Consider the following 27,500-nt stretch of genomic DNA (forward strand, 5'->3'; position numbering starts at 1 on the left):
GCATCGAAACGTTAGTCAATTGTTTTTACTGGCACCTGAATAAAAAGGCTAGAACCGTCTGAGCTGCTCCAGTGTCTTTCTCTCTACTACATACATCTGTCCCTGCTCCTGTGATGCACCAGACTATAGCCGTGTAGGCTGAGGCGCGCTGTAGAACCCCTTTGTTCACAGTACTTTATGTATCTCATATAACATTGAATAGAACACAATACTTTATTTATCTCATATAACATTGAAAGACAGACAGATAGAACACAGTACTACGCATAGGATATCATCAATAACAAAACAATAAAATAAAGAAGCAGTTAAGAAGTTAACTGCTTCACGGAGTTCTGAGTCCTGTAAGTTAGTAAAACACTGAGTATTTCTCAGCATGAGGAAGTCAGTCATTAACTCCAACACCCAGGGTCCAAAACCACAACCCAACCACTCATTTCCTCATTCTCAGACAGTAAGAAACACACACGCATGTACGCACTCACACACAATTAATTTTCAGGGAAACAAACGGGGTTGATACCAGTGTTGATTTCGTCGACTAAAACTATGACGAAAAATGTTTGTCGACTGCATTTTTTTCACTGACGAAAACAAAATAAAGACTAAATAAAACTAAGCTGTGATGACTAAAACTAAGACTAAATATATTGTCAATTTCGTCAACAAAATAAAAACTAGACTAAAACATTAGGGAGGGACTGGTGGAGAAGAGAGTCATTTTATGTTTGGTTGCTCTCAGGTGTTGCATGCTGAAAATAGCAGATCTACAAGATCACTGTGAGCTTATAGATCTGCTATTTTCAGCACACAATTAAGTGTAAAATCAGCCATTACGATGCCATCAAGGCCTGCCAAAATACATTTCAGTTAATTAAATCAACTGTAGATTTAGTCGACTAAAATCTTATGATATTTAGTTGACAAAAATTTGACTAAAACTAAAACTTTTCAGGTGACTAAATTATGACATTACATTTTATTCAAAAGAATATGACTGAAAATAAATCAAAATTTGCTGTCAAAAACAACACCGGTTGATACTGTAGTTCATGCACACTTAAGGATACACATGACCTCCTCTTCTCTGTTTTATCTATTAGTTTGGTCATTAAGGTCCACAGAATGAGAGGCCTGCTCTGCTGGAAACATCGCGAAAAAAAAGTTATGGCCATTTGTATATTCACTGTCCCATTGACTCCACTAGAAATATAAAAAAGAAAACAAATCTGCTTTAAAGTTATACCAAAACAAATCTTAAAATTGTCCTAACTGTTAAATCGCTAAAGTTTTAGAACACCCACTCCGTTAATTTCAGCTTCTAAAGCCTTCTCTTTATATGTTTTCTATGAGCCGTGAGGGGGGAGAATTTTGCGGCAAAATGACGTCATCTGCATACGTTGTGTATACGTTGGCCAATCATATCGCCGATCATAAACACATGGTACACTACTGGCCAATCACAGGCGTATCTGCCGTATTTTCAGGAAATAGCTTCCCTCAACATAACAACAGCATTTACTCGGGTGAAGGAGTCCGTTTCTCCGGAATGCCTGAACGCACAGGAACCAGGGACCCCTCTAAAGATAGATCTCGGCGAGCTGCAGGCAGACGCGGTGGTGAAAAAACGTCCGAAAGACGCGGATGCGACCGCGGTTTGCTATACAGCTCTGACCACTAGTTGAGCAACTTACACAGTATAGCTTTAAGTAGCATGTGAGGGGTCAAACTATCGGTTCTTCATGATTCTGAATCCATTGCAAGCATTTGTTTTGCATGAAAAACATTCCTTGGGCAAAATATTGGCCACCCAAAACTGTGAAAAGTGATGAGTTATCCCTTTTTTCCCCCCACTTTTCACAGTTTCCGGCAGAGCAGGCCTCTCATTCTGTGGACCTTAATCACCAAACTAACAGATAAAACAGAAATAAAAAGTGCGGCAGAACATCACAGGTCCTCTCCCATTATGGTGACTGGGTCCCCGGCTTATTGGTTCTTAGAAAGCCTGGTGTGCAACACCTCCAGAATCAGGACCTCTCTGTGACTGGTGTCAACTAAATCAACATCTGGTGTATTTAGGATGCCAGCAAAGACATCACTAACCCAACCAAACCAATCCGGTAACACTCTTGGATGTTGATGCATTGCTGCACTGGATGGCATACATTTTCAAACTGCATCGGACACTACAGTTTACAGTTTAGGCCAACCAAAATGTGGAACGCCCTACCGAAGGCCTTAAAGGCGTGTGGATCCCTCGCATCCTTTAAAATCGCCCTGAAAAACCACTTACAGGCAGCAGCCGTTTGCAACTGGCAATAACAAACCTAGCCCAGCCTCCCCTGACCCTTCTTTGTATTTACCTACTGTATATATTTTTTGCACTGTTTATTTAATTTTTATTTACTTTTTTTTTTTTTACTATATCTACTGCATAGTACTTTGTTCTATATGTCTGTAATTCAATGTTATATGAGATACTTCAATGGTTTCCTGTGGAAATAAGCTTAGTCTTTTCAAGGATCTCCTTTTAGTAGACCTTGTACCAGTGAACTGTACCGTCATGAAACTGTACCTTTTCCTATGCAAACTTCTAATAAAGTCTTCAATCAATCAAAAGGCATTTAGCAGACGCTTTTAATCCAAAGCGACTTACAAAATAGTACAAGCTGATCTACAAGCACACAACGCCTCGCACCGCGAGGCGTTGTGTGCTGTTGTCGGCTGTTTTCACTAGTTTAAATCATTTTTTAAATGATAAATACAAAACAAACGGTTTTGGACATACAAGGTTTTCACCCGACAACGACGAAATATAACTCATGTAATTGGCCCACTGGCTTGTCACTTGTCATGATCTGAAATGGAAAATCTTTGAGTAGCAGCAGCAGCAGCGCTACAGAGAGAGATCTCTCTCTATAGCGCTGCAATGAGGGCCTCTGCAACTCTTTTTCCAGGGCTGAATCAGGGGCCCAGCACGTCCCTGGTCCTTATGGTATTATTATCCAAGTCTCCTTGGGGTGAGTAATCGATAGAAACAAAGTTATTTTATTTGAGTGAAATATCCCTTTAAAAGCCCCCATTGTTTTCCGTGAGGTGTTCTGGTTTCAAAGCGTTAGTCATCCCCTTCTTTTCCGCGTGGGGAAAAGCCGGGTTGTTTCAGGGTAATTAGTGACTCTGGGAGCTCGTTAAAAACACAGGAGTGTTGCTTCTAACGAGCACCTCGTTAGGGAGGGCCGTGCAAAGGTCGTTATGGCCTTTATGACGCTGCGCTGCTCGATGCCGGGGGGAAACTCTCTTTAAAACCCATTAGAACCACTGTAACCATTGTTTCATGCTTTAACTAAAGAAATAGCAGATCTACAAGCTGGCAGCGCGGCACCGAGTGCCGCGCTGCAAGCTTGTAGATCTGCTATTTTTTGAAAGATAGTGATTTTATGTTTTTGTTTTTTTTATCCGTTAGTGTATATTTTTTAAAGCGAACATTAGCAACTCAAATATTAGCTTCTGGGGGGTCCCTGGATCAACAGATTTTGATATGGGGGGGGGGGGGGGGGGTCCGCGGCCAAATACAAGTAATTTTAGGGGTCCTTGACATGAAAAAGTAGAATCCGGTCAAAAATATTCAAAGACTTGCACAACTTTTGATGATTTTTCTTCTTTCTAAATAGCTGATATACAAGTTCGCTGTATATTTGCTTCCAAAGCGGAACTTAAGTGCTGCCATGATCGTATTAAAATACAGACAGGCAAGATGAAGAGAAAATGAATTAAAACAGTGGTAAAAGAAATGGTTTACTGGGGTCACTTAAAAATCGCCCATTAATTTTCCCCATAGACTTTTACAAATATATTTATAACAATTATGTTAAGCCTCGAACCAAGCCATCCAGTTTAAAGTTTACAGTTTAGGCATTTAGCAGACGCTTTTAATCCAAAGTGACTTACAATAAGCAGATAATACATCACTATAATAAACAAGATAATATGTCAGAACATCAACAACAACATGACAAATGCAAATGGATATCTATCTAGAAAACAATATAATCAGTCAAGAAAAGGTTCTAAAAACAAATGCTAACTAGCTTCATGTATGGTCATTGAGTGTTTCAGTAGTGCTAAGGGTTTAGGTGGAGTCTGAAAAGGTGAGTCTTCAGTCCATGGCGAAAGCTAGCGAGTGAGTCCGTTGTTCTAAGAGCGACAGGGAGTTTATTCCACAACTTTGGGGCCAGGAGGGCAAACTGTCTCGGACGAGTGGATTTCTGACCTGGGTTTTTTAGCGAGGGTTCTGTCAACATCCCTGTGTTGGCTGATCTAAGTGAACGGGTGGGGGTGTAGGGGTTGATCAGGTTTTGGAGGTATGGAGGAGCCATACCTTTGGCTGCTTTGAAGGTCAGCATCAGTTGTTTTGTATTCGGTGCGGGCCGCAACCGGGAGCCATTGGAGGCTGCGGAGAAGGGGAGAGACATGTGAGAACTTAGGCTGGTTGAAGACCAGTCGTGCCGCGGCATTTTGGATCAGTTGGAGAGGTTTAAGTGAACATGCCAGGAGACCAGTGAGGAGAGAGTTACAATAGTCAAGTTTTGATATGACAGATGTCTGGATGAGGAGCTGGGCTGCCTCCTGGGTGAGGAAGGGTCTAATCCAGGATGGCAATGAATCATGACCATACAACCTTTGATCCTATGTGAAAACATGTTTTAATATTACATTATTTGATATACTACATTTAATAAATACCCTTTGTTTAGCGATTTTCAACACATTATTTTCATAGGATCAAAGGTTTTATGGTCATGATTCACTGCCATCCTGGATGGCTTGGTTTGAGACTTAACATAATTGTTATAAAGTCTATGGCGAAAATTAATGACGATTTTTAAATCAGGGGTTCCCAGACTTATTTGTCTCAGGGCACCCCATAAATATTTGTTTTAATCCGAGGCATCCCTACATTATAATTTTCAGTCCCAGCACCTTATATTTATAGCATATCGTCGTTGTCGGGTGGAAACCTTGTAGGCCTATGTCCAAAACCGTTCATTTTGTATTCATCATCTAAAATATGTACTAAACTAGTGAAAACAGCAGATCTACAAGCACACAAGATCAGCTATTTTCACTATAGTTTTGTGCGACGGTCATGTAACTTGGAAATACAAGGTTTCTGCCCGACAGTGACGATATTTTAGCGATTATGTTGCGTAGGAAAGCGTTGAGATAACAGCCATTTTGGTTAGAACTGACTGAAAATAACTTTGTACTTCAAGTTTAAAATGATACTAAATATATATTTAAATGTCCAAATAAATTCAAAATATTATCAAATGATTTCGCGGCACCCCTGGACTGCTGTCGCGGCACCCCAGGGTGCCCCCCAGGGTGCCCCAGTCACCCCAGGGTGCCCCAGTCACCCCAGGGAGCCCCGTCACCCCAGGGTGCCCCGTCACCCCAGGGTGCCCCGGTCACCCCAGGGTGCCCCTTCACCCCAGGGTGCCCCGTCACCCACTCTGAAAACCCCAGTAAACCACTTCCGCTGCGACGCTCTAGTCTACAGCAGGATGTGTATCACTTCCTGGCAGCTTTATTTTAGGAAGCTGATGTTTGCTAGCGTCCAGCTGTCAACACCGTCCAATCTACTGTCCTGTGTGTGTGTGTGTGTGTGTGTGTGTGTGTGTGTGTGTGTGTGTGTGTGTGTGTGTGTGTTTGTGTGTGTGTGTGTGTGTGTGTGTGTGAGTGCGTGCATGCGTGCGTGCGTGCGTGCGTGTGTGTGTGTATACGTGTGTACGTGTGTACGTGTGTGCATGCGTGTGTGTGTGTGTGTGTGTACGTGTGTGCATGCGTGTGTTACTTCCACTCACTTGTCAACACTACCACATTGAAGTGTAATGTCAAGGCCTTGTGTGTGTGTGTGTGTGTGTGTGTGTGTGTGTGTGTGTGTGTGTGTGTGTGTGTGTGTGTGTGAGAGAGAGAGAGAGCGAGAGACATTTAAGCAAACACTCATTGTAACTATGTGATCTTGACGCACTCATTTAAATCATTATGACAGTATTTGCATATTGTATTGTAATAAAAGTTACTTTTAAATATAAATCCATGAATGTCTCTTTGTCTATCTGTGCTGGTTATTATGTTGTTAAATTACAGTAAAATAACTACAAATGCAAAATTTAACAAAATGGTCACTTTAACAAGGTATTATAATTATATTCTCTGTTTACTAACATGCCAAGTTTAGCTGCACTTGAACAACCGTTCCAGGCTGCCACATCCAGCCCGAGAAACCCTAGAAACCTGGGGAAAAAAACGTGAGGGTTGTGAGCAAGTAGATCTGTTATTTTCACAATAGAACCGTGTTGTACAAAATGTAATGCCTCTTTTCCACGAGGACTCCCATCTTTGCCAGACCCTAGCTTTTGCTGAACTGACGCCACTGTGTATGTCTCTCTCTCTCTCTCTCTCTCTCTCTCTCTCTCTCCCCTCAGTAGGATAAATATCCCAGCAGTGAGTCCACTCCAGTCCACACCACACCAATCCCTTCCAGCTGAGACAGAGAGTCTCCCTTCACTCTTCAGCGGGACGGACGGACAGACTCAGGCGGTCCCCAGCAGGACATCATCATCATCATCATGTATTCCACCAAGGACCCCCAGGGACCCCCGCGGAGGGGACGCAGCTTTGACTCCATGAACACCGTCTATGAAGAGAACACTCTCATCAAAGAGGTCAGTTTGTTTATGGTTATGTTAACCCATTCACAACGGGTACACATTATTGTGTATCATTATTTTATGCTTAACTATTGAAAAACAGCAGATCTACAAGCACACAGCGCGGCACTGAGTGCCGCGCTGTGTGCTTGTAGATCTGCTATATTTGAAAAGTCGTGAAAACTGTGTGCAAATCTTTGAATATTATGTATTTTTAAAGCGAACCCTAACCCTAACCCTAACCCTAACTTTGTAACTCAAATGTTGCTTCTGGGTGGTCCCTGGAACTAAATATTTTGAGATGGGGGTCCGTGGCCAAATAAATATCATTTTGGGGGTCCTTCACATGTAAAGGTTTGAGAACCACTGACATAGCAGTCTCTCAAGAACAGACTAACTGAGCTCCAGTTGAGTGAAAAGGACCTTTTCTTTGACGATGGCTGGCCAGATTGCTGACATAAGTGGCGTTTCCATAAAACTACTTTTTGCGCATTAACGGCTGATTCGCTAAATGTTTTTATGGAAACACTTCAATTTGCGAATAAACTTTCATTATCCGCAAAAAAGATTATACGCTTGGAGGAGGAGGATTTTGAGGCTTAATCGGATAAACTAAATGCGCAAAAGTGAATGGAAACGGGTCAGACAATACATTCGAATAAAGTATGACGTTCTGGTCCATATCGTCCTCCTATATAACACTTTCCCCCGCCGCTTAATTAACGTCCATTGTATAGCGTTCGTCAGAGAAAGACAGCTGCTGATCGACAGATCTCTCTCTCTCTTTTTCTCCATCTCTCCCTCCCTCTCTCTCTCTCACTCACACACATGTACAGGCGCGCGCACGCAGCCACCCACGCACACACACACTTTTCATACAGGTTTGTTTTATATCAGCAGAAATATATCCAGATAGTCACTACCAGCATGGGAACAGCGCACGGGTGACGGACTGACTCGCTATATGTTGCTCTTGCAAGTACACGCCCACTGCCTGATCTACAAACCCTACAACGTAGCGTGGAGGGACACAGTTTGATCTTGGAAATCTACTGTTCCGTGCGCCACACAGTCATACGACTAATCATAAATCAGGCACCATGGCATGAGAAGCAGACAGCACGCAGACCAGTTTAGCAGCGGAGAGAGAGGGTATAAAAGTCAGAGAGAGTAACAGAGGCATGGATGGAAACGTGTAAAAGTGAACTCATCGTCAAAATGGGACACAAATTCCTTATTGAAGCGTTTTTTTCCTCCATTGCGCGAAGCAATGCGATGGTGTGTTGTGTGGATAATACGTTAATGTGTTTGTGTGCGTGTGCGTGCGTGTGTTGCAAGGCGAAGCTCTCAGAACAGCCCCGTGACATTTTGTATTCATTATATTATGTATTATTGCATTGTTGTGTCACTTGTCGCTCTTCTTCTGCAGTTATAGAATGTCGTAGGACTGAAAAGGTGCGCCACCTATTGGTTTTCCAAACGAACTACTACCCTTATTCGAATGACACCCGCAAATGGAAACGGGCTAAATTCACTTAGTCTAAATGCGCATTTCTGATAATACGCTTCCCTAATGCGCTTAAGTTTATGGAAACGCCACTATAGAAACATAGGGTTTTCAAAAAACCTTAGAAGGATTCAAAAGACAGCGCGGCACCGAGTGCCGCGCTGCGAGCTTGTAGATCTGCTATTTTTGAAAAATCGTGAAAATTTGAATTTTGACCCGATTCTATAAGTGTCTTTTGAATCCTTCTAAGATTTTTGGAAAAAAAAACCTCTGTTTCTATGTCCGCAATCTGGCCAGCCATCGTCAAAGAAAAGGTCCTTTTCACTCAACTGCATGGAGCTCAGTTTAGTCTGTTCTTGAGAGACTACTATGTCAGTGGTTCTCAAACCTTTTCATGTGAAGGACCCCCAAAATTATATTTTTTGGGCCACGGACCCCCATTCAACATATTTAGTTCCAGGGACCACCCAGAAGCAAAATTTGAGTTACAAACGTTCGCTTTGAAAATACATATATTCAAAGATTTGCACACATTTTCACGACTTTTTTCAAAAATAGCAGATCTGCAAGCTCGCAGCGCGGCACTCGGTGCCGCGCTGTGAGCTTGTATATCTGCTATTTTTCACTGGTTAAAGCTTTCAATAATTCTAGGCCCTAAATGGGTTAAAAGTACTCCAGTAAAGTAGAAATATCTCAGACATGTACTCAGTTACTTTTCCATCATTGATTAGGAGTCCAGTCATGCTTGAGGTCAGTGAGGTCAGTGAAGGGTTAATCCTGGGGCTCAGGAGCAGAGCCCTTAAAGCTGCCTGACCATGCTTATCAACCAATCAGCTGGCTCGTAAACCGATCACCTGACTTATAACCAATCACCTGACTCAATCAATTCAACAGCCAGCCAATCCAGTAGCTGCCATATTAACTCAATGAACCTCTTCTTCACACATCATCAGACGTCATCGTTCTGAGTCCAGAGCTCTTCAATGGTTTCCCTTTTTGTCTTTTCTTTATTGCAACCGTCAGGTCGCAGTTACTATCAAAACCTCTGTCTGTCAGTCTGCCCGTCAATCTGTCTGTCACGTCATGTCACACTTGTGCCCTACTCATATCTCTCTACTCATCGTTGCCCCTATCCATGTGAAATTTTCCACACACACTCCTTGCCTGCCAAACCACAACCTTCAGGACCCCTGGACCTCCACGGACACCAAGGGACCCCCAGGGACCCCCTGCCACCGCCGCCAAATAGTGCAAAAATTACCAAATCAACACCCCACTCACTCACGGGGAATTTCCGGGGACCACCGACTCCTAGTGCTCCAACAGTCCTTCACCTTCATTGGTTTAAGTTTGCCCCGCCCCCTCCCCTCATTGGCACAAGTTAGCATTTTTGTGTGAAATGCTAACTTGGTGAAATGCTAACCTGCCGACGCTGGTGAATGCTAACCTGGTTTCGGAGTACAAGCACACAACAAGACATAACAGATCTACAAGCACACGACAAGACAGCAGATCTACAAGCACACGACAAGACAGCAGATCTACAAGCACACAACCATATTGGTTGTGTGCTTGTAGATCAGGTGAATATGGTTTTCAAAGCTGGGCCAATAAAGGTCTAGGTAAAATTCAGGACTTGTAAAAAGATAATAGATTTATGACATTTGAAGAATTAATGACAAGATACGACCTCCTCAGGAGTCATTCCTTTAAATATATACAAATAAGGAGCTTTGTCCAGGTTAGAATGAACCAAAACCTGACAGAACCACGCTTGTCTGAACTAGAGAAAATTGTTTCAAACCAGGGTCCCAAAAAAGGTAGAATATCAGCTTTGTATGATCTGCTGGTGAGTGGCTCAAAGGAATCCTCAGAGCACAAACTGAACTCCTGGAGGGAAGATATTCAGGAGGATATCTCTGTGGATGAATGGAGTGATATGTGTACAAAGGCTCAGACCCAATCAGTGAATACTCGGCTTAAACTATTACAGTACAACTGGCTAATGAGAACCTATATAACACCCGTTAAACTAAATCGATTTAATAGTGATAATTCAGATCTGTGTTATAAATGTAACCAGGAAAAAGGTACTTTGTTTCACTGTCTATGGGCCTGTGGAAAAAATCATGATTTTTGGAAGGAAGTTTCCCATATGATATTTAAGATGGTATCTGTACAACTACCACTCCATCCAAAAATGTTTATCCTGGGATTATATCCACCAAATCTCCATATAGACAACGCGTCAGATAGCTCTTAACTGGAAAAACACTATCAGACCGAACATAGGCCAATGGCTGAAAGAAATGTCTTTATCACTATCAATGGAAAGGATTACTTACACTGTTAGGGGTAAATATGGTACCTTTAAAGAGGTTTGGGGTCCTTTTATGGACTATATGGAGAACGGTGATGTGGGCGACGTACTGGCCGCTGAGGTGATGTGGGCGACGTACTGGCCGCTGAGGTCAGTTTGGATTGAGGCCACGGTTCTGCTTTTGCAAAAAAAATAAAAAAAATAAAATAATAGTGGTAATAATTGTACTCCAGTTCTAGGCCTGGGCGCTCCTTATGCGCCCAACAGGATCGGACTTCTGTGTCAATGTCTATATGTGAGAACTGTCTGAGACAGTGAGACTCGTGGCAAGGAATCATGCGACATCTTACAGTTCTTGGTGTGCTCTGTTTTTGTGTCGTTTTGTTTTGTTTTGTGTTATTCCGATGTGTGATTTGTTCTGTGTTTGTCACTACAGACCGATTTTAGTTTCTGTTCAGCGTGAACAGCAATGGACTCCTGCTACTATGAACTGAACTGGTCTTAAATGTTTAATGAAAATCAATAAAATACAATAAAAAAAAAAAAGAAAAACAAGCACACAACAAGACATAGCAGATCTACAAGCACACAACAAGACATATCAGATCTACAAGCACACAACACTTCGAGGGCCTCGATTCGAGGCAGCGGTGCATTGTGGGCTTGTATAGCCTCTATCAGAGTCCAGGGTGAAGAGCTATTCCCCACAATGTTAGGTGATCAGCTATCCACCTAAAGTGAGAAAACAAGTGGAGGCCATCATAGTCAGTCACGGTGAAGTCTATCACTGTGACTGACTGGTCTAGATCCACCAATCAGTGAACGGGGTGATGTGCCGATCTGTCTGATAGTAGAAACAGAGAGATGTGTCAGGGTTCGCGGTGGATATCACCGCGGTGCCTGCTATGATAGGGGCTTAAGCTGTTAAATGTTTGGGTGGGACTCCTAGCGTGTTCAAGTCTCTTCTGTGATGTGATGGGTTGTGTGCGCCGGTGAAGACTTCTATTCTTCTTTTTCTTTTTATTATTTAATAGGCTAACAACCACGGCCAGGTCATCATCACTTGAGGATGTAGTTTTATTTGTTTCCCCGTCCGTTCTCCTCTCTCTTCTCTCTCCTTTCTTCTCCTTTCTCCTGTGGCTACAAGCAGATACCCCCCCCCCCCCCCCCTCGTTTTTAGGCGAATTAAGCGAATATTATACAAATTTTTGCGTCGCTTTTTGGTGTGTATGGAAAAAGGCGAATCGCGAATACTTTGCTTTTTTGGTTAGCTTATGCACGTCGCTTTCGCTAATTCGCCGGTATGTACAGACCTTAACCATCGCCAGAAATATCTCATTTGGGCATGTCGTTTCCAGGAACCTCATCTCGGATCTCTATAGCAGAGGGAGGGGTTCCAAGGGGAGGTAGCAGGATAGCAGGAATTTGTCAAACATATGGTTTGTGAGATTAGCTGTAGTCCATGTGGCCTGGCCTGGCCTGGCCTGGCCTGGCCCAGCTCTGAAGACATCATTTCTCCTGGGAATCCAATCAAGTCTGACGGGATTTGATTTGACAGACATGTGCGTTGCTATTTATGGACGGGAAATTCTAAATTTACAATTACAATTTACAGTTTAGGCATTTAGCTTTTAATCCAGAGCGATTTTACAATAAGCAAGGTAATACATCAATTCATCAAATGCATAGGAATATTAATCCAAGGAAGACTTACAGTAGGTAGACCTGTTCACCTATTCAGTAAAAACCTTATTAAAAACCATCCGGCTTTGATGAGCGTTTGTACATCAGGGGTTTTCAAAGTGGGTGACGGGGCATCCTGGGGTGACGGGGCACCCTGGGGTGCCGTGACGGCAGTCCAGGGGTGCTGCGAGATCATTTGATAATGTTTGGAATTTATTTGGACACTTGAAGAAATATTTAGTATCATTTTAAACTTGAAGTATAAAGTTATTTCCAGTCAGTTCTAACCAAAATGGCTGTTATCGCAACGTTTTCCTCGCAACATGATCACTAAAATATCGTCACTGTCGGGCAGAAACCTCGTATCTCCAAGTTTCAAATGTGTACGTCTTTTGGTAAAGCAAAGATGCGAGGCGTTGTGTGCTTGTAGATCGGCTGTTTTCACTGTTTAGTACATTTTATAGATGATAAATACAAAACGAACGGTTTTGGACATACAAGGTTTCCACATGACAACGACGATATGCTATAAATATAAGGTGCTGGGAGTGAAAATTATAATGTAGGGGTGCCTCGGATTAAAACAATATTTATGGGGTGACCTGAGACAAAAAGGTTTGGAACCCCTGCTCTAGATGAACACAACAGGGGCCAGTGAAAGGAGAGGAACGATCCGACCACTCAGAAAAAGTAAAAAGAGGAGAGGACGCAGGGAGTAAAGTCAAGGTTCTTTATTCACTAGAAAAGGGTTAAAAAGTTGATTGTGTGGCAGAGAGAGTCGCAGCCCCAGCCTGAATAATAATAGCTGGAAATTATAGCGCTTTTCTGAGTACTCAAAGTTGCTTTACAATATGGTGTATGTGTGTGTGTGTGTGTGTGTGTGTGTGTGTGTGTGTGTGTGTGTGTGTGTGTGTGTGTGTGTGTGTGTGTGTGTGTGTGGCAGGTAAAAACAACAACTTTATTAGAAAAGAAAAACTAAGAAGATACAATAAGAGCTAAAAAGCAACAATAAAACAATAAAAACAAGAGTAGGTCCAAGATCAGCTGGGGTAGGCAATGGCAAATAGGTGTGTTTTCAGGCCGTAAAAGCCTCAAAAGCCTAGTATCTGCCCTGATTCCATAGGGATAACCCTTTGGAGTAATGGTTAAGGACTCTCACACGGGAGACCCGGGTTCGAAGCCGGGTGGGGAGGTTCGGATCACCTCTGTTACATTTGGAACCACTGGTCTTCATCAGGGCCATCAGGATTGCCCTTTCTATCATGATTTAACTCATATGCTGCCACGCCCGAGGAACCCGAGAATTTTTGGAAAAAAAAGAAAAAATCAAAAATCAAAAAATTAAAAAAATGTTTGACCCCAAAACATTTAGTAGGCATGATAGCGATCACGAAATTGCATGTTTAACCCCCATAGCAACCCCATCTTTCAAACATGGCAGCCATCTTTGTTTACATTTTAGGAAAACATAATGGCTGCTATCTCATGAATGCCTGAACGGATTTCCATTCGGATTTTTTAGTTTGAAAGCTGTGAGCAATGTGGACACACGTGGTGCATTATCTAGGCATGGGTGTGCATGATCCGTGCACTATGAATTACATGGAAGTCTATGGAGACAGTTTGGCCTATGAGAGTACGAAGGTTTTGTTAAATGGCAGCAGATGAGTTAATAAAATCACTCTTTGCCAAAGTACATGTATGTAGGAATGTCCCTGGATTTAGTAAAATATTTATTTGATAACCATACATTCGCAATCTCCAATTTGATACATGAAGCCTGGAACAGAAGAAGACATGCATCTTACACACAGACAGACAGTGGCACTGTGATTGATCATACCAACGTATTATTCAGGTCTGTCTTTTGAATGTGTTCTCTACTTGTGATCAGGGACCCCTGATTCAACCCGGGAAAAAGAGTTGTAGAGTTGTAGGCCCTCATTGAGCGCTAGAGAGATCTCTCTCTATAGCGCTGCTGCTACTCAAAGATTTGAGTAGCAGCCAGTGGGCCAATTACTGTACATGAGTTATATTTCGTCGTTGTCGGGTGGAAACCTTGTATGTCCAAAACCGTTTGTTTTGTATTTATCATTTTAAAAATGATTTAAACTAGTGAAAACAGCCGATCTACAAGCACACAACGCCTCGCATCGTGTGCTTGTGATTGATTGAATATTTTGATTCAATGTGCAGCATTTCTGCTCAAACCCACCCACACATACACGCACACGCACACGCACACGCACGCACACACACACACACGCACACGCACGCACACACACACACACACACACACACACACACACACACACACACACACATTGACTAACATTGAATAGAAAAGGCGTAAAAAAGCTAACATGTATACTGTTTGTGTGTGTGCATGTGTGTGTGTGTGTGTGTGTGTGCTTGTGTGTGTGTGTGTGTGTGTGTGTGTGTGTGTGTGTGTGTGTGTGTGTGTGTGTGTGTGTGTGTGTGTGTGTGTGTGTGTGTGTGTGTGCGTGCGTGCGTGCGTGCGTGCGTGCGTGCGTGCGTGCGTGCGTGCGTGCGTGCGTGCGTGCGTGCGTGCGTGCGTGGTGCGTGCGTGCGTGTGCGTGCGTGTGTGTGTGTGATCAGATGACCAGGATGAGCTTCAACAAGATGAGTGACAGCCACAACAAGGACAACAAGAGCAGAGGCCACGCCCCTGGGCGGGGCCAGGCTGCCATCGTCTTCTCCCTGAAGAACGAGGTGGGGGGGCTGGTGAAGGCTCTACGACTGTTCCAGGTGACTAAGATATACCTTTATTATCCCAAGGGGGAAATTTCGTTTATTTACTAGCCTAGCTCGGCAGTGTTTAGCCATTAGCTTACTATGCCTTACTCTAACCCTAACCCTAACCCTAACCTCAGTAAAACTATGCCTAACCCTAACCCTAACCCTAACCTTAACCTCAGTAAAACTATGCCTAACCCTAACCCTAACCCTAACCCTAACCTCAGTAAAACTATGCCTAACCCTAACCCTAACCCTAACCCTAACCTCAGTAAAACTATGCCTAACTCTAACCCTAACCTCCGTGGGGTGAGGCGCTATCATTCCTGCCGACGCTACGTTGTTGTGGCTCAAAGCGACCGCTTGTTCCGCCCCGCGCCGCACGACGAGCGCTCTGTTTCTCGATCTAACAGTTTCTCTATCTAACCGTGACATATATATATATATATATATATATATATATATATATATATATATATATATATATATATATATGTATATATGTATATATCAGAGATTCCGTTAGCCGGTATGTACCGGCCATTGGCCGGTTAAATGTTTAATTGGCCGGTAATTATAAAGACCACCGGCCACCATGGCCGGCTGGGAAAATGCCTCTTAGGCTATTTTATCATTTAATCTTATTGTACACATAATTATTTGTCTAAAGCAGTAAAGCTACAACCATCATAATTTTAAATGTGTATCATGTTCTGTGAGTCTGTCTGACGACAGCGGAGCTCACCGCCACTGCTGCTGCTTCATGCTGCGCTGTAGAGGTGGGACGTTCGCGAACGAATCGAGTCTTTTGAACGGCTCTTTGAAATGAACAATAGGATTCGGTTCACAGTATAGGGAGCCGTTCCTTTCTAATGAACAGTGGTGGAAAAAGTACTAGAAGTTTGGAAGTTTGGAATGTATGTACTTTAGTAAAAGTAAAAAAATCTTGGTATCAAAATGTACTTAAAGTGCCAATATTAAAACGTAGGCTCTTTGAAAGGAACGGATCCCAGAGATCCGGCTCACTTCAAAGAGCCATAAATCCCATCTCTGCTGTGCTGTGCGCATTAGATCAGTCTATATTCATTGTACGATGGTTACGCGCATTGGAAATATCAGAGCTTCAAGCTCACAACAAGTCGAAACGCGCCGCACTGTGAGCTTGTATGTCTGCTATTAGACATGCACACAGCCTTACGGAGAAGCACACATCACGTTTCACAGCTGACAGTTCCAGCACCTTGTAACAATCAGCGTGGGTTTAGTGTTATAATCAGAACAGAACGGGGGTTCTTCCAAGGTAATCTATACCAAGCTGGACCCAGTAGACGATAATAAAAAAGGGACGCGAACTCTGTGGAATCATGGATATTATACAAGCACGCACAATGTGATGCCATCGTGGTCAAAGCAACAGAGGCAAGTCAACCTTCCTTGCGCCATCATAACATAACATTAACAAATTAAAACAAATGTTGTGTAAAAGGTTTAATGAGACGTGAAGCCAAAATCATATACTATTAATTTATTAATGTGTAGGCCACTGTCGCGCAAACGGTTCGCTTGAGCCCACTTTAACCTATTCACTTCTTTTTTTTTTGGCAAGCGATACCTCTACATAAGTAGATAGTTAGGATATTATTTTGTTGGAACATATTGCAATAGGCTCTATGCATATACGCCATTTTGTTCTACTTCCGGGTTTCTTTCGACTTCCTTCACAGGTGTTACTGTTTGATTTATTGTACAGTGGTTCTTTAATTTCAAGGACCCCCATAACTCTAGACAAATGGAATCAACAAATGGAATCAAATGGACCCTTGCGGATCCATTTGATTCCATTTGTACACTCTCAGAGTTACACACCTGTATGGGGACATTTGGAACCCACTCAATGACACTTTGAGACCCACTGGTGTAGCAGAGTGTTTCCAGTGAGCCAACATGCACAATATCAGCACCCTGACTCTGTTTGACCAGAATGGAACAGAGCCTTCATTATTATCATCAGTAACACCTGTGAAGGAAGTCGAAAGACACCCGGAAGTAGAACAAAATGGAGTATATGCATAGAGCCTATTGCATCTGTGATAAAGAGGAAGGAAGCCCAGCGCAAACATAAAATGGTGTAATTATCAGTTGGGTGCACCATGCACATACAGTATCTCATCTGCAAACACGTATGTGACGTTCAATATAATATGTCCGATAAATTAATTGATTGGCCGGTAAAATATAATCCTGCCGGCCAAGGTGGCCGGCCCCAAAAATGCCTAGCGGAAACCCTGACACACACACACACACGCACGCGCGCACACACACACACACACGCACGCACGCACGCACGCACGCACGCACGCACGCACGCACGCACGCACGCACGCACGCACGCACGCACGCACACACACACACACACACACACACACACACACACACACACACACACAAGCGGGAAGTGCAGTGACTCACCCCATGTCCCACTCAAGGATTCAAACCTTTGTTCTACACGCACCGCTCTGCCAAAGGGGGAGGGGTGTAATTAGGTTAACAAGCTCATTAACACCTCCTGATTGGCTGCAGGTCCAACCCTAGCTTTCTTTCATGAGTACTCATGTTCTGTACACGGACCGTGTGTAAATTCCTCCCGTTTTCACCTCCCGGAGTCAAGCCATCCGTGGCTAACCCGTCCTCATCACACGGTCGGTGTTGCGCTGCCAAAAGTGGCCGATCTACAAGCTCAGGTTCCATTTGCTCATACAGAGCTTGGCAAGGCAGCATTTTCTATCAGTGCTCCACTTGCATGGAACAAGCTCCAAAAATCATTAAAAATAAAATATCTGCCGGCCTTAGGCCAATTTAGGATGCTGGTTTCTAACACCTTTGTTCTAAACTGTATATGTTTTAATTAATTTAGCTTTTAGTTTCTTGAACTTTCTACAGTTTTCAAGTATTCTCCTTTTAATTATTTCAAATGATGTCTGTAAATGTATACATGTATATATGTTGTTGTTCATTGTTGTATCTCGGTTGCATTGTAAATGAGTGCTGCTCTCAATTGTAATTCCGAGTTTAAATAAAAGTAACAAACAAACAAACAAACAGCAGCTCGCATCCGCGTCTCCGCGCCGCGCTGTGAGCTTGCAGATCGGCCACCTTCCAGACGACGCTGAAACTTGCAGGATGAGCACTCTGTCAACCCATGCGACCGTCGCTAATTCCAATGACACCCGCAAATGGAAACGGGCTAAATTCACTTTGTCTTAATATGCATTTCTGATAATTCGCTTCCCTAATTCGAATACGTTTATGGAAACATGGCTTGTGATGTCAAGGTAACCACGCTAACAGAATGGGTTTGCTGCTCTGACATCACGCTCTGGCTTCACTGTGATGTCACACTAATGGAATCCCTTTTATGCCCATATATGGAGTTCCCTGTGTCATCAATATTAAGCCCATATCTAACAGGACTTCATATGGGAATGCCCATGTATGGGCATAAAAGGGTATGATGTCAGATGTCATAGACATCATAGGACTTTCACATAACGAATAACTGAGTAAGCATGTTTGGGCTCTCACAGCATATCTCCATATACAGTAAATGGATCTCCATATATGGGTACCAGGGGTCTCCATATATGGGTAACTGGTCCGCTATACATCACTGGCCAGATGGCCAAGACATGGCGTGACCTCGTCGCCCTGAGGCGTCATACTAGTATACCTTAGAGCAGGGGTTCCCAAACGTTTTTGTCTCAGGGCACCCAAAACATTTTTTTTTTTTTAAATCCGAGGCACCCCTACATTATGATTTTCACTCCCGGCACCTTATATTTATAGCATATCGTCGTTGTCGGGTGGAAACCTTGTATGTCCAAAACCGTTTGTTTTGTATTTATCATAAAATGTACTAAACTAGTGAAAACAGTAGATCTACAAGCACACAACGCCTCGCATCGCGAGGCGTTGTGTGCCTGATGCGAGGCGTTGTGTGCTTGTAGATTGGCTGTTTTCACTAGTTTTGTGCGACGGTCTTGTATGATGAAGCAGGGCAAAGGACATGAGGAGATACAAGGTCTCTGCCTGACAGTGAGGATATTTTAGTGATTATGTTACAAGGAAAACGTTGAGATAACAGCCATTTTGGTTGGAACTGACTGAAAATAACTTTGTACTTCAAGTTTAAAATGATACTAAATAATATTTTTTTCAAGTGTCAAAATAAATCCCAAATATTATCAAATGATCTCGTGGCACCCCTGGACTGCCGTCACGGCACCCCGGGGTGCCCCGTCACCCACTGTGAAAACCCCTGTCTTACAGTTTACAGTTTAGGCATTTAGCAGACGCTTTTAATCCAAAGCGACTTACAATAAACAGATAAAACATCACAATAATAAACAAGATTAAATGTCTTAGAGGAGTTCTAAACCTCCTGTGTAGAACTGGAGGATTGGTTGTTGGGTTTGGCTGGCAGAGTACATCTTGATGACATCATCAAGATGTACTTTTCCATTCATGACTCCATAACATAGACTGTAAAAAAAATATGGACCATACGAAGCCATTGGTTTCTATGCTGCGAAAATTATGTTTTTTGTGTCCTTTGTATGGGTGTCGCCATCATTGTTTGAATGGTACCCCAGGAATCATTGGCTGCCAACGGTCACGTGCAACCGCAGGGAGACATGGGAGAATGTGGTGTTGAGCCTCCCGAAATACAGCACACGAAGAAGAACACAGCCGGCTGGTATCGGTTTAGTTGGCCACGCCCCCCGCAAATGTATCATCAATTTTTACATAAATGGGACCTTATTTGCACAAAACGCCTATCATGGTGATTGAAAGGCAGTTTTTCACTAGCGACAGGAACCATAAAGTATTTATGACAACGTCAAAGGGGAAAACTAATGGGGTCCAATGTAGACAAATTCTTTATACCTTGCGGGGGGAAAACAGCGCAACTAGCGGCCACACATAGGAGGTTTTAGTTCCGTATTGGATTCGTTTTAAATGGGCGGAACTATGCCCCTGCTCCACAATCAATCCAATCAACATACTGTAGTTCAATGATGAACACGTGTGGTTTTACCCTTCAGTTACTTTGTAGAAAAAAAAGCTAAAAACAAAACAAAAACAAATACATGTGACATCCTGTGTGTTTCATCATCATCTTCATCAACACTGCTCTTTTCACACATAGTTCTATATTGCGATATCGATACTTTTATATATTATATTACTTAATTAAACAATGTGAGTGCTTCTTCCAACACTGTGCGATAGAGACTATGCATGTGACATCATTGTGACATCATAGTTTAGTTTAGTTTAGTTTAGTAAAGATCCCCATTACTGTAGTCTACAGCATAAAACATCACAATACAAGACATAAAATGCATTACAGTATTAAATCATACAGTCTTTACAGTATTAATTAATATACAGTATGATCTCCTCTGCGTCCTCCTCCCTGAGCCTGGCCTAACATCATCAATGTTACACACAAAACATAAACTTAGAAAATAACATTTACATTAACAGAAGAATAAGAATTGACAAATAAAACAGGTTTGTCTGTCCAAAGCAACTAATGTAATATATATTTTTGATTATTGCTGCCTTAAGCTTCCTTTTGAAACCAAATGTATTTCTTGCTAGAGTCAAATTAGTCCAGTAATTTTAGGCAAAAAAGGACATAATGAGGATACAGAATCAGTTGAGTTTGCTACTATTGCAATTTGTTTTAGGTTTTTTCATATAATGACTGGACTAAATGTGGGGGGAGCACATCCCAGTGATCCCAGTATTGGTTTGGAGCGCAGGTAAGGTAAGGTGACCATTTAGTGCCTGTCTAGTAATGTAACTGTGTCCGATCGCTTGCAGGTAATAACTGTAAACACAAACTGAGTGGTTTCTGTGAGGAATACACATTATTTAGAAACAGAACAAGGCTGCATGCCAGTCTCTCATCCACCCTCATCCATGACAGACTGGCATGCAGCCTTATTCTGTTTCTAGCAGTGCAGTGCTAGTCTTGCCACTCTGTTCTGAACAAGCTGAAGTTTGCCAATGTCTTGCTTTGATGCGTCAATCTACAACGCAGCTCATATTGAAAGCCTGAAGGATCCTCTTTCTGTCTGCAAAGTGTTTGATTCATAAGAATCCACCGCAGACATGTTTCTGAGCTGCTTTCTGCCAAGACATTCTGTGCAGGTGTTGGAGTTTGGAATCGCTCGTTTTCAACAACGCGATGTCCCGTTATGTGCGGTTTAGAACCAGGTGCTACGCAGGACGCTCAATGGTGCTCAACATTTTGCCACTCAGTAAATGGTAAAAGGTGCATTTATAAAGCACCTTTATCCAAGGCACTTTACAGAGTGCATTACATTCACCCATTCACTCACACACACACACACACACACACACACACACACACACACACACACACACATTCATTACATTCACCCATTCACTCACAAATCCATTACATTCACCCATTCACACACACATTCATACAGTGATGTCAGAGGAAACCATGCTTGGCACCAACCTGCTCATCAGGAGCAGTTAGGGGTTCAGAGTCTTTTTTTTGTTTTTTTTTTAATAATTTTTATCCTACGATTTTGCAACCCATTTTCACCCAGTGCCAATTGCCTATGTAATCCTGGGCTCTGCTCTCCCTCTGCCGCGCCTGGGGAGACAACGGACTGACCTCATGCTTCCTTCAATGCATGAGGAGTCCAAGTTGTTTCTTTTCACCTGACAGGGGGGGATTTCCCCGGGATGGACGTAGCGCGTGGAAGGAACACGTTATTCCAACCAGTTCCTTTCCCCTCCATCAAGCGCCCCGGCTGGCCAGGGGGAGGCAGTATAGAGACCAGGATTACTGCATGTTTTTTTGAGGGTATCAACCCTAGGAGACACGGGGAGAACATGCAAACTCCACACAGAAAGGCCCTATCGCCGGTTCAGAGTCTTGCTCAAGGACTCTTCCACACTAACTCTGGGGGAGCCCGGGATCCAACTGGGAACCCTTCGGAAACCCTCCGTGTTCTAATGACGGTTTCTCTGCCCCTGAGCCTCTGCCGTCCCCACTCAGTCTAGATGAGGGGGCGTGTCAGGTGGAAAAGTGATGCGTGTGCGTTCTCTCTCTATTAGACTAATGACCTGGCAGAGAGACAGTGTTTACTCCTCCTACTACTGAAGGTCAACCCGTAAAACCTCTGAAAAGATTTCCATAAGAACAGATTAGTCTGCTTCTTAGCGTAGGGAAAAAGTAGTCCGTTTCATTACTTACAGTAAGTAAAAGTAGAACAACTTGAAATCCTGTTTTCGTTTTAGAAAAGACCAGCGGTGGAAGAAATTACTCAAAATTAACCCATTTAGAACGGGTACACATTATTTTGTATCATTATTTTATGCTTTAACTATTGAAAAATAGCAGAATTTTTGAAAAATTGTGAAAATTAGAATTTTGACCTGATTCTATAAGTGTCTTTTGAATACTTCTAAGGTTTTTTGAAAAACCCTATGTTTTTATGTCAGCAATCTGGCCAGCCATCGTCAAAGAAAAGGTCCTTTTCACTTAACTGGAGCTCAGTTAGTCTGTTCATGAGAGACTACTATGTCAGTGGTTCTCAAACCTTTTCATGTGAAGGACCCCCAAAATGATATGTATTTGGCCACGGACCCCCATCTCAAAATATCTAGTTCCAGGGACCCCCAAGAAGCTAAATTTGAGTTACAAACGTTCGCTTTGAAAATACATATAAGATTTGCAATAATTCTAGGCCTAAATGTGTTTAATGAAGTAAAAGTATCAATACTGCGATATATCAGTATATCAGTGCTCTGTTAGAAGTAAACGTCCGGAATTCAACATTTTGTTGAATAAAAGTACAAAAGTATTGGTATCAAAATGTACTTAAAGTACCAAAAAGTATAAAGTGACAACAAACGCAAAGGGAGAAGTAGCCGATCAGAGCACTTTGCTTGGCCCAGTGGATGAAAAATGTATATTTAAAAAACTCACTTGTTGATTCACTCGTACAACAAAATGTGTTTTACTTGAAAGAAAAATGCTTTTCAGGTCAAATATCAATGTGCGATTAAAATGCGATTAATTGCGATTAATTAATCACAGAGCCTGTAATTAATTAGATTAAATGTTAGGTCCAAGCACTAGGGCTTGGACCTGGTTAATCCTGCCCTGTGTGTGTGCGTGCGTGCGTGCGTGCGTGCGTGCGTGTGTAGTGTAGTGTAGTGTAGTGTAGTGTTTGGACAACAAGGTGATGTGTAATTGACATCAGACCTGAATGTGTAGAGATTTGAATATTTGTGTGTTGTGAGTTAAAACTGTTTCCGGTTTGGTGTTTCCTGCCAAAGTGTAGTCCGTTTTGACTACAAAATGACGTAGGACGTCATCCGCTCCCGACCGGATCAAAAACCCGAAATTGGAAGTCGTCCCAGGCTAGGGGCAAGCTATCGATACATGAAGTTAATGTTGTGCAAATTGTGCAGAATTTTCGTTTTTTTGTGTGTTAACAATCGTGAAAAATGTTAATCTGATTTCATTGCAATCGATGCCCGTCCATCCACATGTGACACCTTTTCTATTGCCACCATTAATTTATTGACCACTTTCAACGTGCCACATTGTCAAACATTTTCGCCACCTACATTTTTAGCTTTGTCATGATAAATAGGAACATTTTGGAACAAAAAGGAGTGAATACACAGTGAATATTTGTTGAAATGATCAAATAAATCACTATATGGATTACTAGTCTTGCATAGACGTCTCCTGCTAGACACTGCGTTGTGCGGTGATGCGCGGTACGGCCACGATGCGGTACGGCGCGGCGCGGTCATAGCGATTTCGATGAGTATAATGAATAAGCTTCAACAAACTAGTTCACATGAACAATATCGATGTAACTGAGAGATTCGATTGGGTACATATATTTTAAATGGGCAGAATTATAATTAAAATACATTTTATGTTGAGGGTGAGATTATAGTTCCACTTCCTGGTCATTGGTTGCGAGTCACCCAAGATGCACTGCTCTCTCTCTTCTCTGTCCTCTGCCTGTTTCAGAGGATTAAACTAATTAAAACATGTCTTTTCGAGGGAAAACCCCTGTTTTGCAATGTAACTACTGTACTTTTTGTTCCTTTTTTAATATCACGTAGATGTTTTTTCTTTTGGTACTTTAAATAGCAATAATGAGGCTATGAAAACGACATGGGGTGGGACATTTTTCCCATTCACTTTCATTATAAAAAATATTCTTCCCTGGCTTTGTTGTCCCACCTAGTAACAGAACCACATGGGGTGGGACTTGCTTTGTTGTCCCACCTAGTAACAGAACCACATGGGGTGGGACTTGCTTTGTTGTCCCACCTAGTAACAGAACCACATGGGGTGGGACTTGCTTTGTTGTCCCACCTAGTAACAGAACCACATGGGGTGGGACTTGCTTTGTTGTCCCACCTAGTAACAGAACCACATGGGGTGGGACTTGCTTTGTTGTCCCACCTAGTAACAGAACCACATGGGGTGGGACTTGCTTTGTTGTCCCACCTAGTAACAGAACCACATGGGGTGGGACTTGCTTTGTTGTCCCACCTAGTAACAGAACCACATGGGGTGGGACTTGCTTTGTTGTCCCACCTAGTAACAGAACCACATGGGGTGGGACTTGCTTTGTTGTCCCACCTAGTAACAGAACCACATGGGGTGGGACTTGCTTTGTTGTCCCACCTAGTAACAGAACCACATGGGGTGGGACTTGACAAAGAGTCAATTGAAATATTCACTGATTTTCGCTAACTTGTGAAAAAAACTAAAAAGTAAAATTTTGTCAATGGCAGTGAGGGCTTATAAAATAATCTTGTCATAGCTCGTCATTCGCAATCGATCAATCGATCAATCGATCAATCGATCAATCAATCAATCAATCAATGGTTTCCTTGGCCCTGACAGGAGAAGCACGTCAACCTGGTCCACATCGAGTCCCGTAAGTCCAAGAGGAGGAACTCAGACTTTGAGATCTTCGTGGACTGTGACAGCGACCACGAGCAGCTCAAAGAGCTCACCCAGCTGTTGAGGACGCACGCTAACGTAGTGGAGACAGAGGAGAACAGAGAGGACGGTAATTATTATTATTATTACCCTTATTATATTATTATACACGCTAACGTGGTGGAGACAGAGGACAACAGAGAGGACGGTAAGGATGTCACTATCTATTCCAGGGGTTCCCAAACCTTTTTTTGTCTCAGGTCACCCCATGAATATTGTTTTAATCCGAGGCACCCCTACATTATAATTTTCACTCCCAGCACCTTATATTTATAGCATATCGTCGTTGTCGGGTGGAAACCTTGTATGTCCAAAACCGTTCGTTTTGTATTTATCATCTGTTTAATGTACTAAACTAGTGAAAACAGCAGATCTACAAGTACACTTAGATCGGCTGTTTTCACTAGTTTTGTGCGACGGTCTTGTATGATGAAGCAGGGCTTTGCTTTACCAAAAGACGTACAAATTCAAAACTTGGAGATACAAGGTTTCTGCCCGACAGTGACGATATTTTTGTGATTATGTTGTGAGGAAAATGTTGAGATAACAGCCATTTTGGTTAGAACTGACTGAAAATAACTTTGTACTTCAAGTTTAAAATGATACAAAAAAAAAATTCAAGTGTCCAAATAAATCCCAAATATTATCAAATAACCTTGCGGCACCCCTGGACTGCCGTCGCGGCACCCCAGGGTGCCCCGTCTCCCACTTTGAAAACCCCCGATCTATTGGATGCCATTGTTTTGGTATTTATTTGGCTACAGAGTGCCACCATTGACTTACGCTTTATTTTGAAAAGTAAGTGAAAAACTCTTGACGTTCAAAGCATTTGTGGAAGTAGTTTCCGAGATAAAGCCGTAAAGTTTTAATGCCACGTTTAGCTACTATGTCCCTGAACTTAACATGAAAACTGCTAGCGTAGCCGCTTACAAGTCATCGCCTTGAAAAAAACGCACTGCCGCAGCCACCTGCCGCATGGCAAATTCGGAGCCGGTGTGCATGAGGTCATAGAGAATCATTGTTTTCTTTAAAAAAAAAATGGAATCGTCAGTTTTTTTCCGTGTGAGAAAAACATGGCTTTACTGGTAAAGTTACAAGTAACTGTATTGTTGTGTATTGTTTCAGACATGGCTGAGCTTCCCTGGTTCACCAAGAAGATTATATTGTATTATATTATATTATATTATATTATATTATATTATATTATATATATTATATTATATTATATTATATTATATATATTATATTATATTATATTATATTATATATATTATATTATATTATATTATATATATTATATTATATTATATTATATTATATTATATTATATTATATATATTATATTATATTATATTATATTATATATATTATATTATATTATATTATATTATATATATTATATTATATTATATTATATTATATTATATATATTATATTATATTATATTATATTATATTATATATATTATATTATATTATATTATATTATATATATTATATTATATTATATTATATTATATATATTATATTATATTATATATAATATATTATATTATATTATATTATATTATATATATTATATTATATTATATTATATTATATTATATTATATTATATATATATTATATATATTATATTATATTATATTATATTATATATATATTATATATATTATATTATATTATATTATATTATATTATATATATATATTATATTATATTATATTATATTATATGATATATATTATATTATATTATATTATATTATATATATATTATATATATTATATTATATTATATTATATTATATTATATTATATATATTATGTTATATTATATTATATTATATTATATATATTATATTATATTATATTATATTATATTATATTATATTATATGTTATTATATGTTATTGTATCATTGTGTTGTGTTTCAGACATAGCTGAGGTTCCCTGGTTCCCCAAGAAGATCTCAGATCTGGACCTTTGTGCCAACCGTGTTCTGATGTACGGGTCTGAGCTGGACGCTGATCACCCTGTATGTTAAACTACATTACCCATAATACCTCTATATGATACACTACATTACCCATAATGCACTGTTCTGATGTACGGGTCTGAGCTGGACGCTGATCACCCTGTATGTTAAACTACATTACCCATAATACCTCTATATGATACACTACATTACCCATAATGCACTGTTCTGATGTACGGGTCTGAGCTGGATGCTGATCACCCTGTATGTTAAACTACATTACCCATAATACCTCTATATGATACACTACATTACCCATAATGCACTGTTCTGATGTACGGGTCTGAGCTGGACGCTGATCACCCTGTATGTTAAACTACATTACCCATAATACCTCTATATGATACACTACATTACCCATAATGCACTGTTCTGATGTACGGGTCTGAGCTGGA

At 41.4% G+C, this 27,500-nt stretch overlaps 1 protein-coding gene across 1 annotated transcript in view; it reads left to right on the forward strand.

The window, feature by feature from the left end:
• Positions 1-6,698: 6,698 nt before the first annotated feature.
• LOC308288488 (tryptophan 5-hydroxylase 1-like) overlaps positions 6,699-27,500 on the forward strand; it is a gene marked incomplete at its 3' end in the record, with an annotated part of 50,727 nt that continues 29,925 nt past the window's right edge. The window contains exons 1-4 of the mRNA XM_080729941.1: positions 6,699-6,728; positions 14,843-14,992; positions 24,972-25,140; positions 27,005-27,105. Of these exons, the coding sequence (XP_080586067.1) occupies positions 14,843-14,992; positions 24,972-25,140; positions 27,005-27,105 (420 nt within the window). The 5' untranslated portion in view covers positions 6,699-6,728. The remainder of the gene's footprint in view (positions 6,729-14,842; positions 14,993-24,971; positions 25,141-27,004; positions 27,106-27,500) is intronic.

Source organism: Nannobrachium achirus (genome assembly GCF_963921795.1).
Source record: "Nannobrachium achirus genome assembly, chromosome: 7".
Lineage (NCBI taxonomy): Eukaryota > Metazoa > Chordata > Actinopteri > Myctophiformes > Myctophidae > Nannobrachium > Nannobrachium achirus.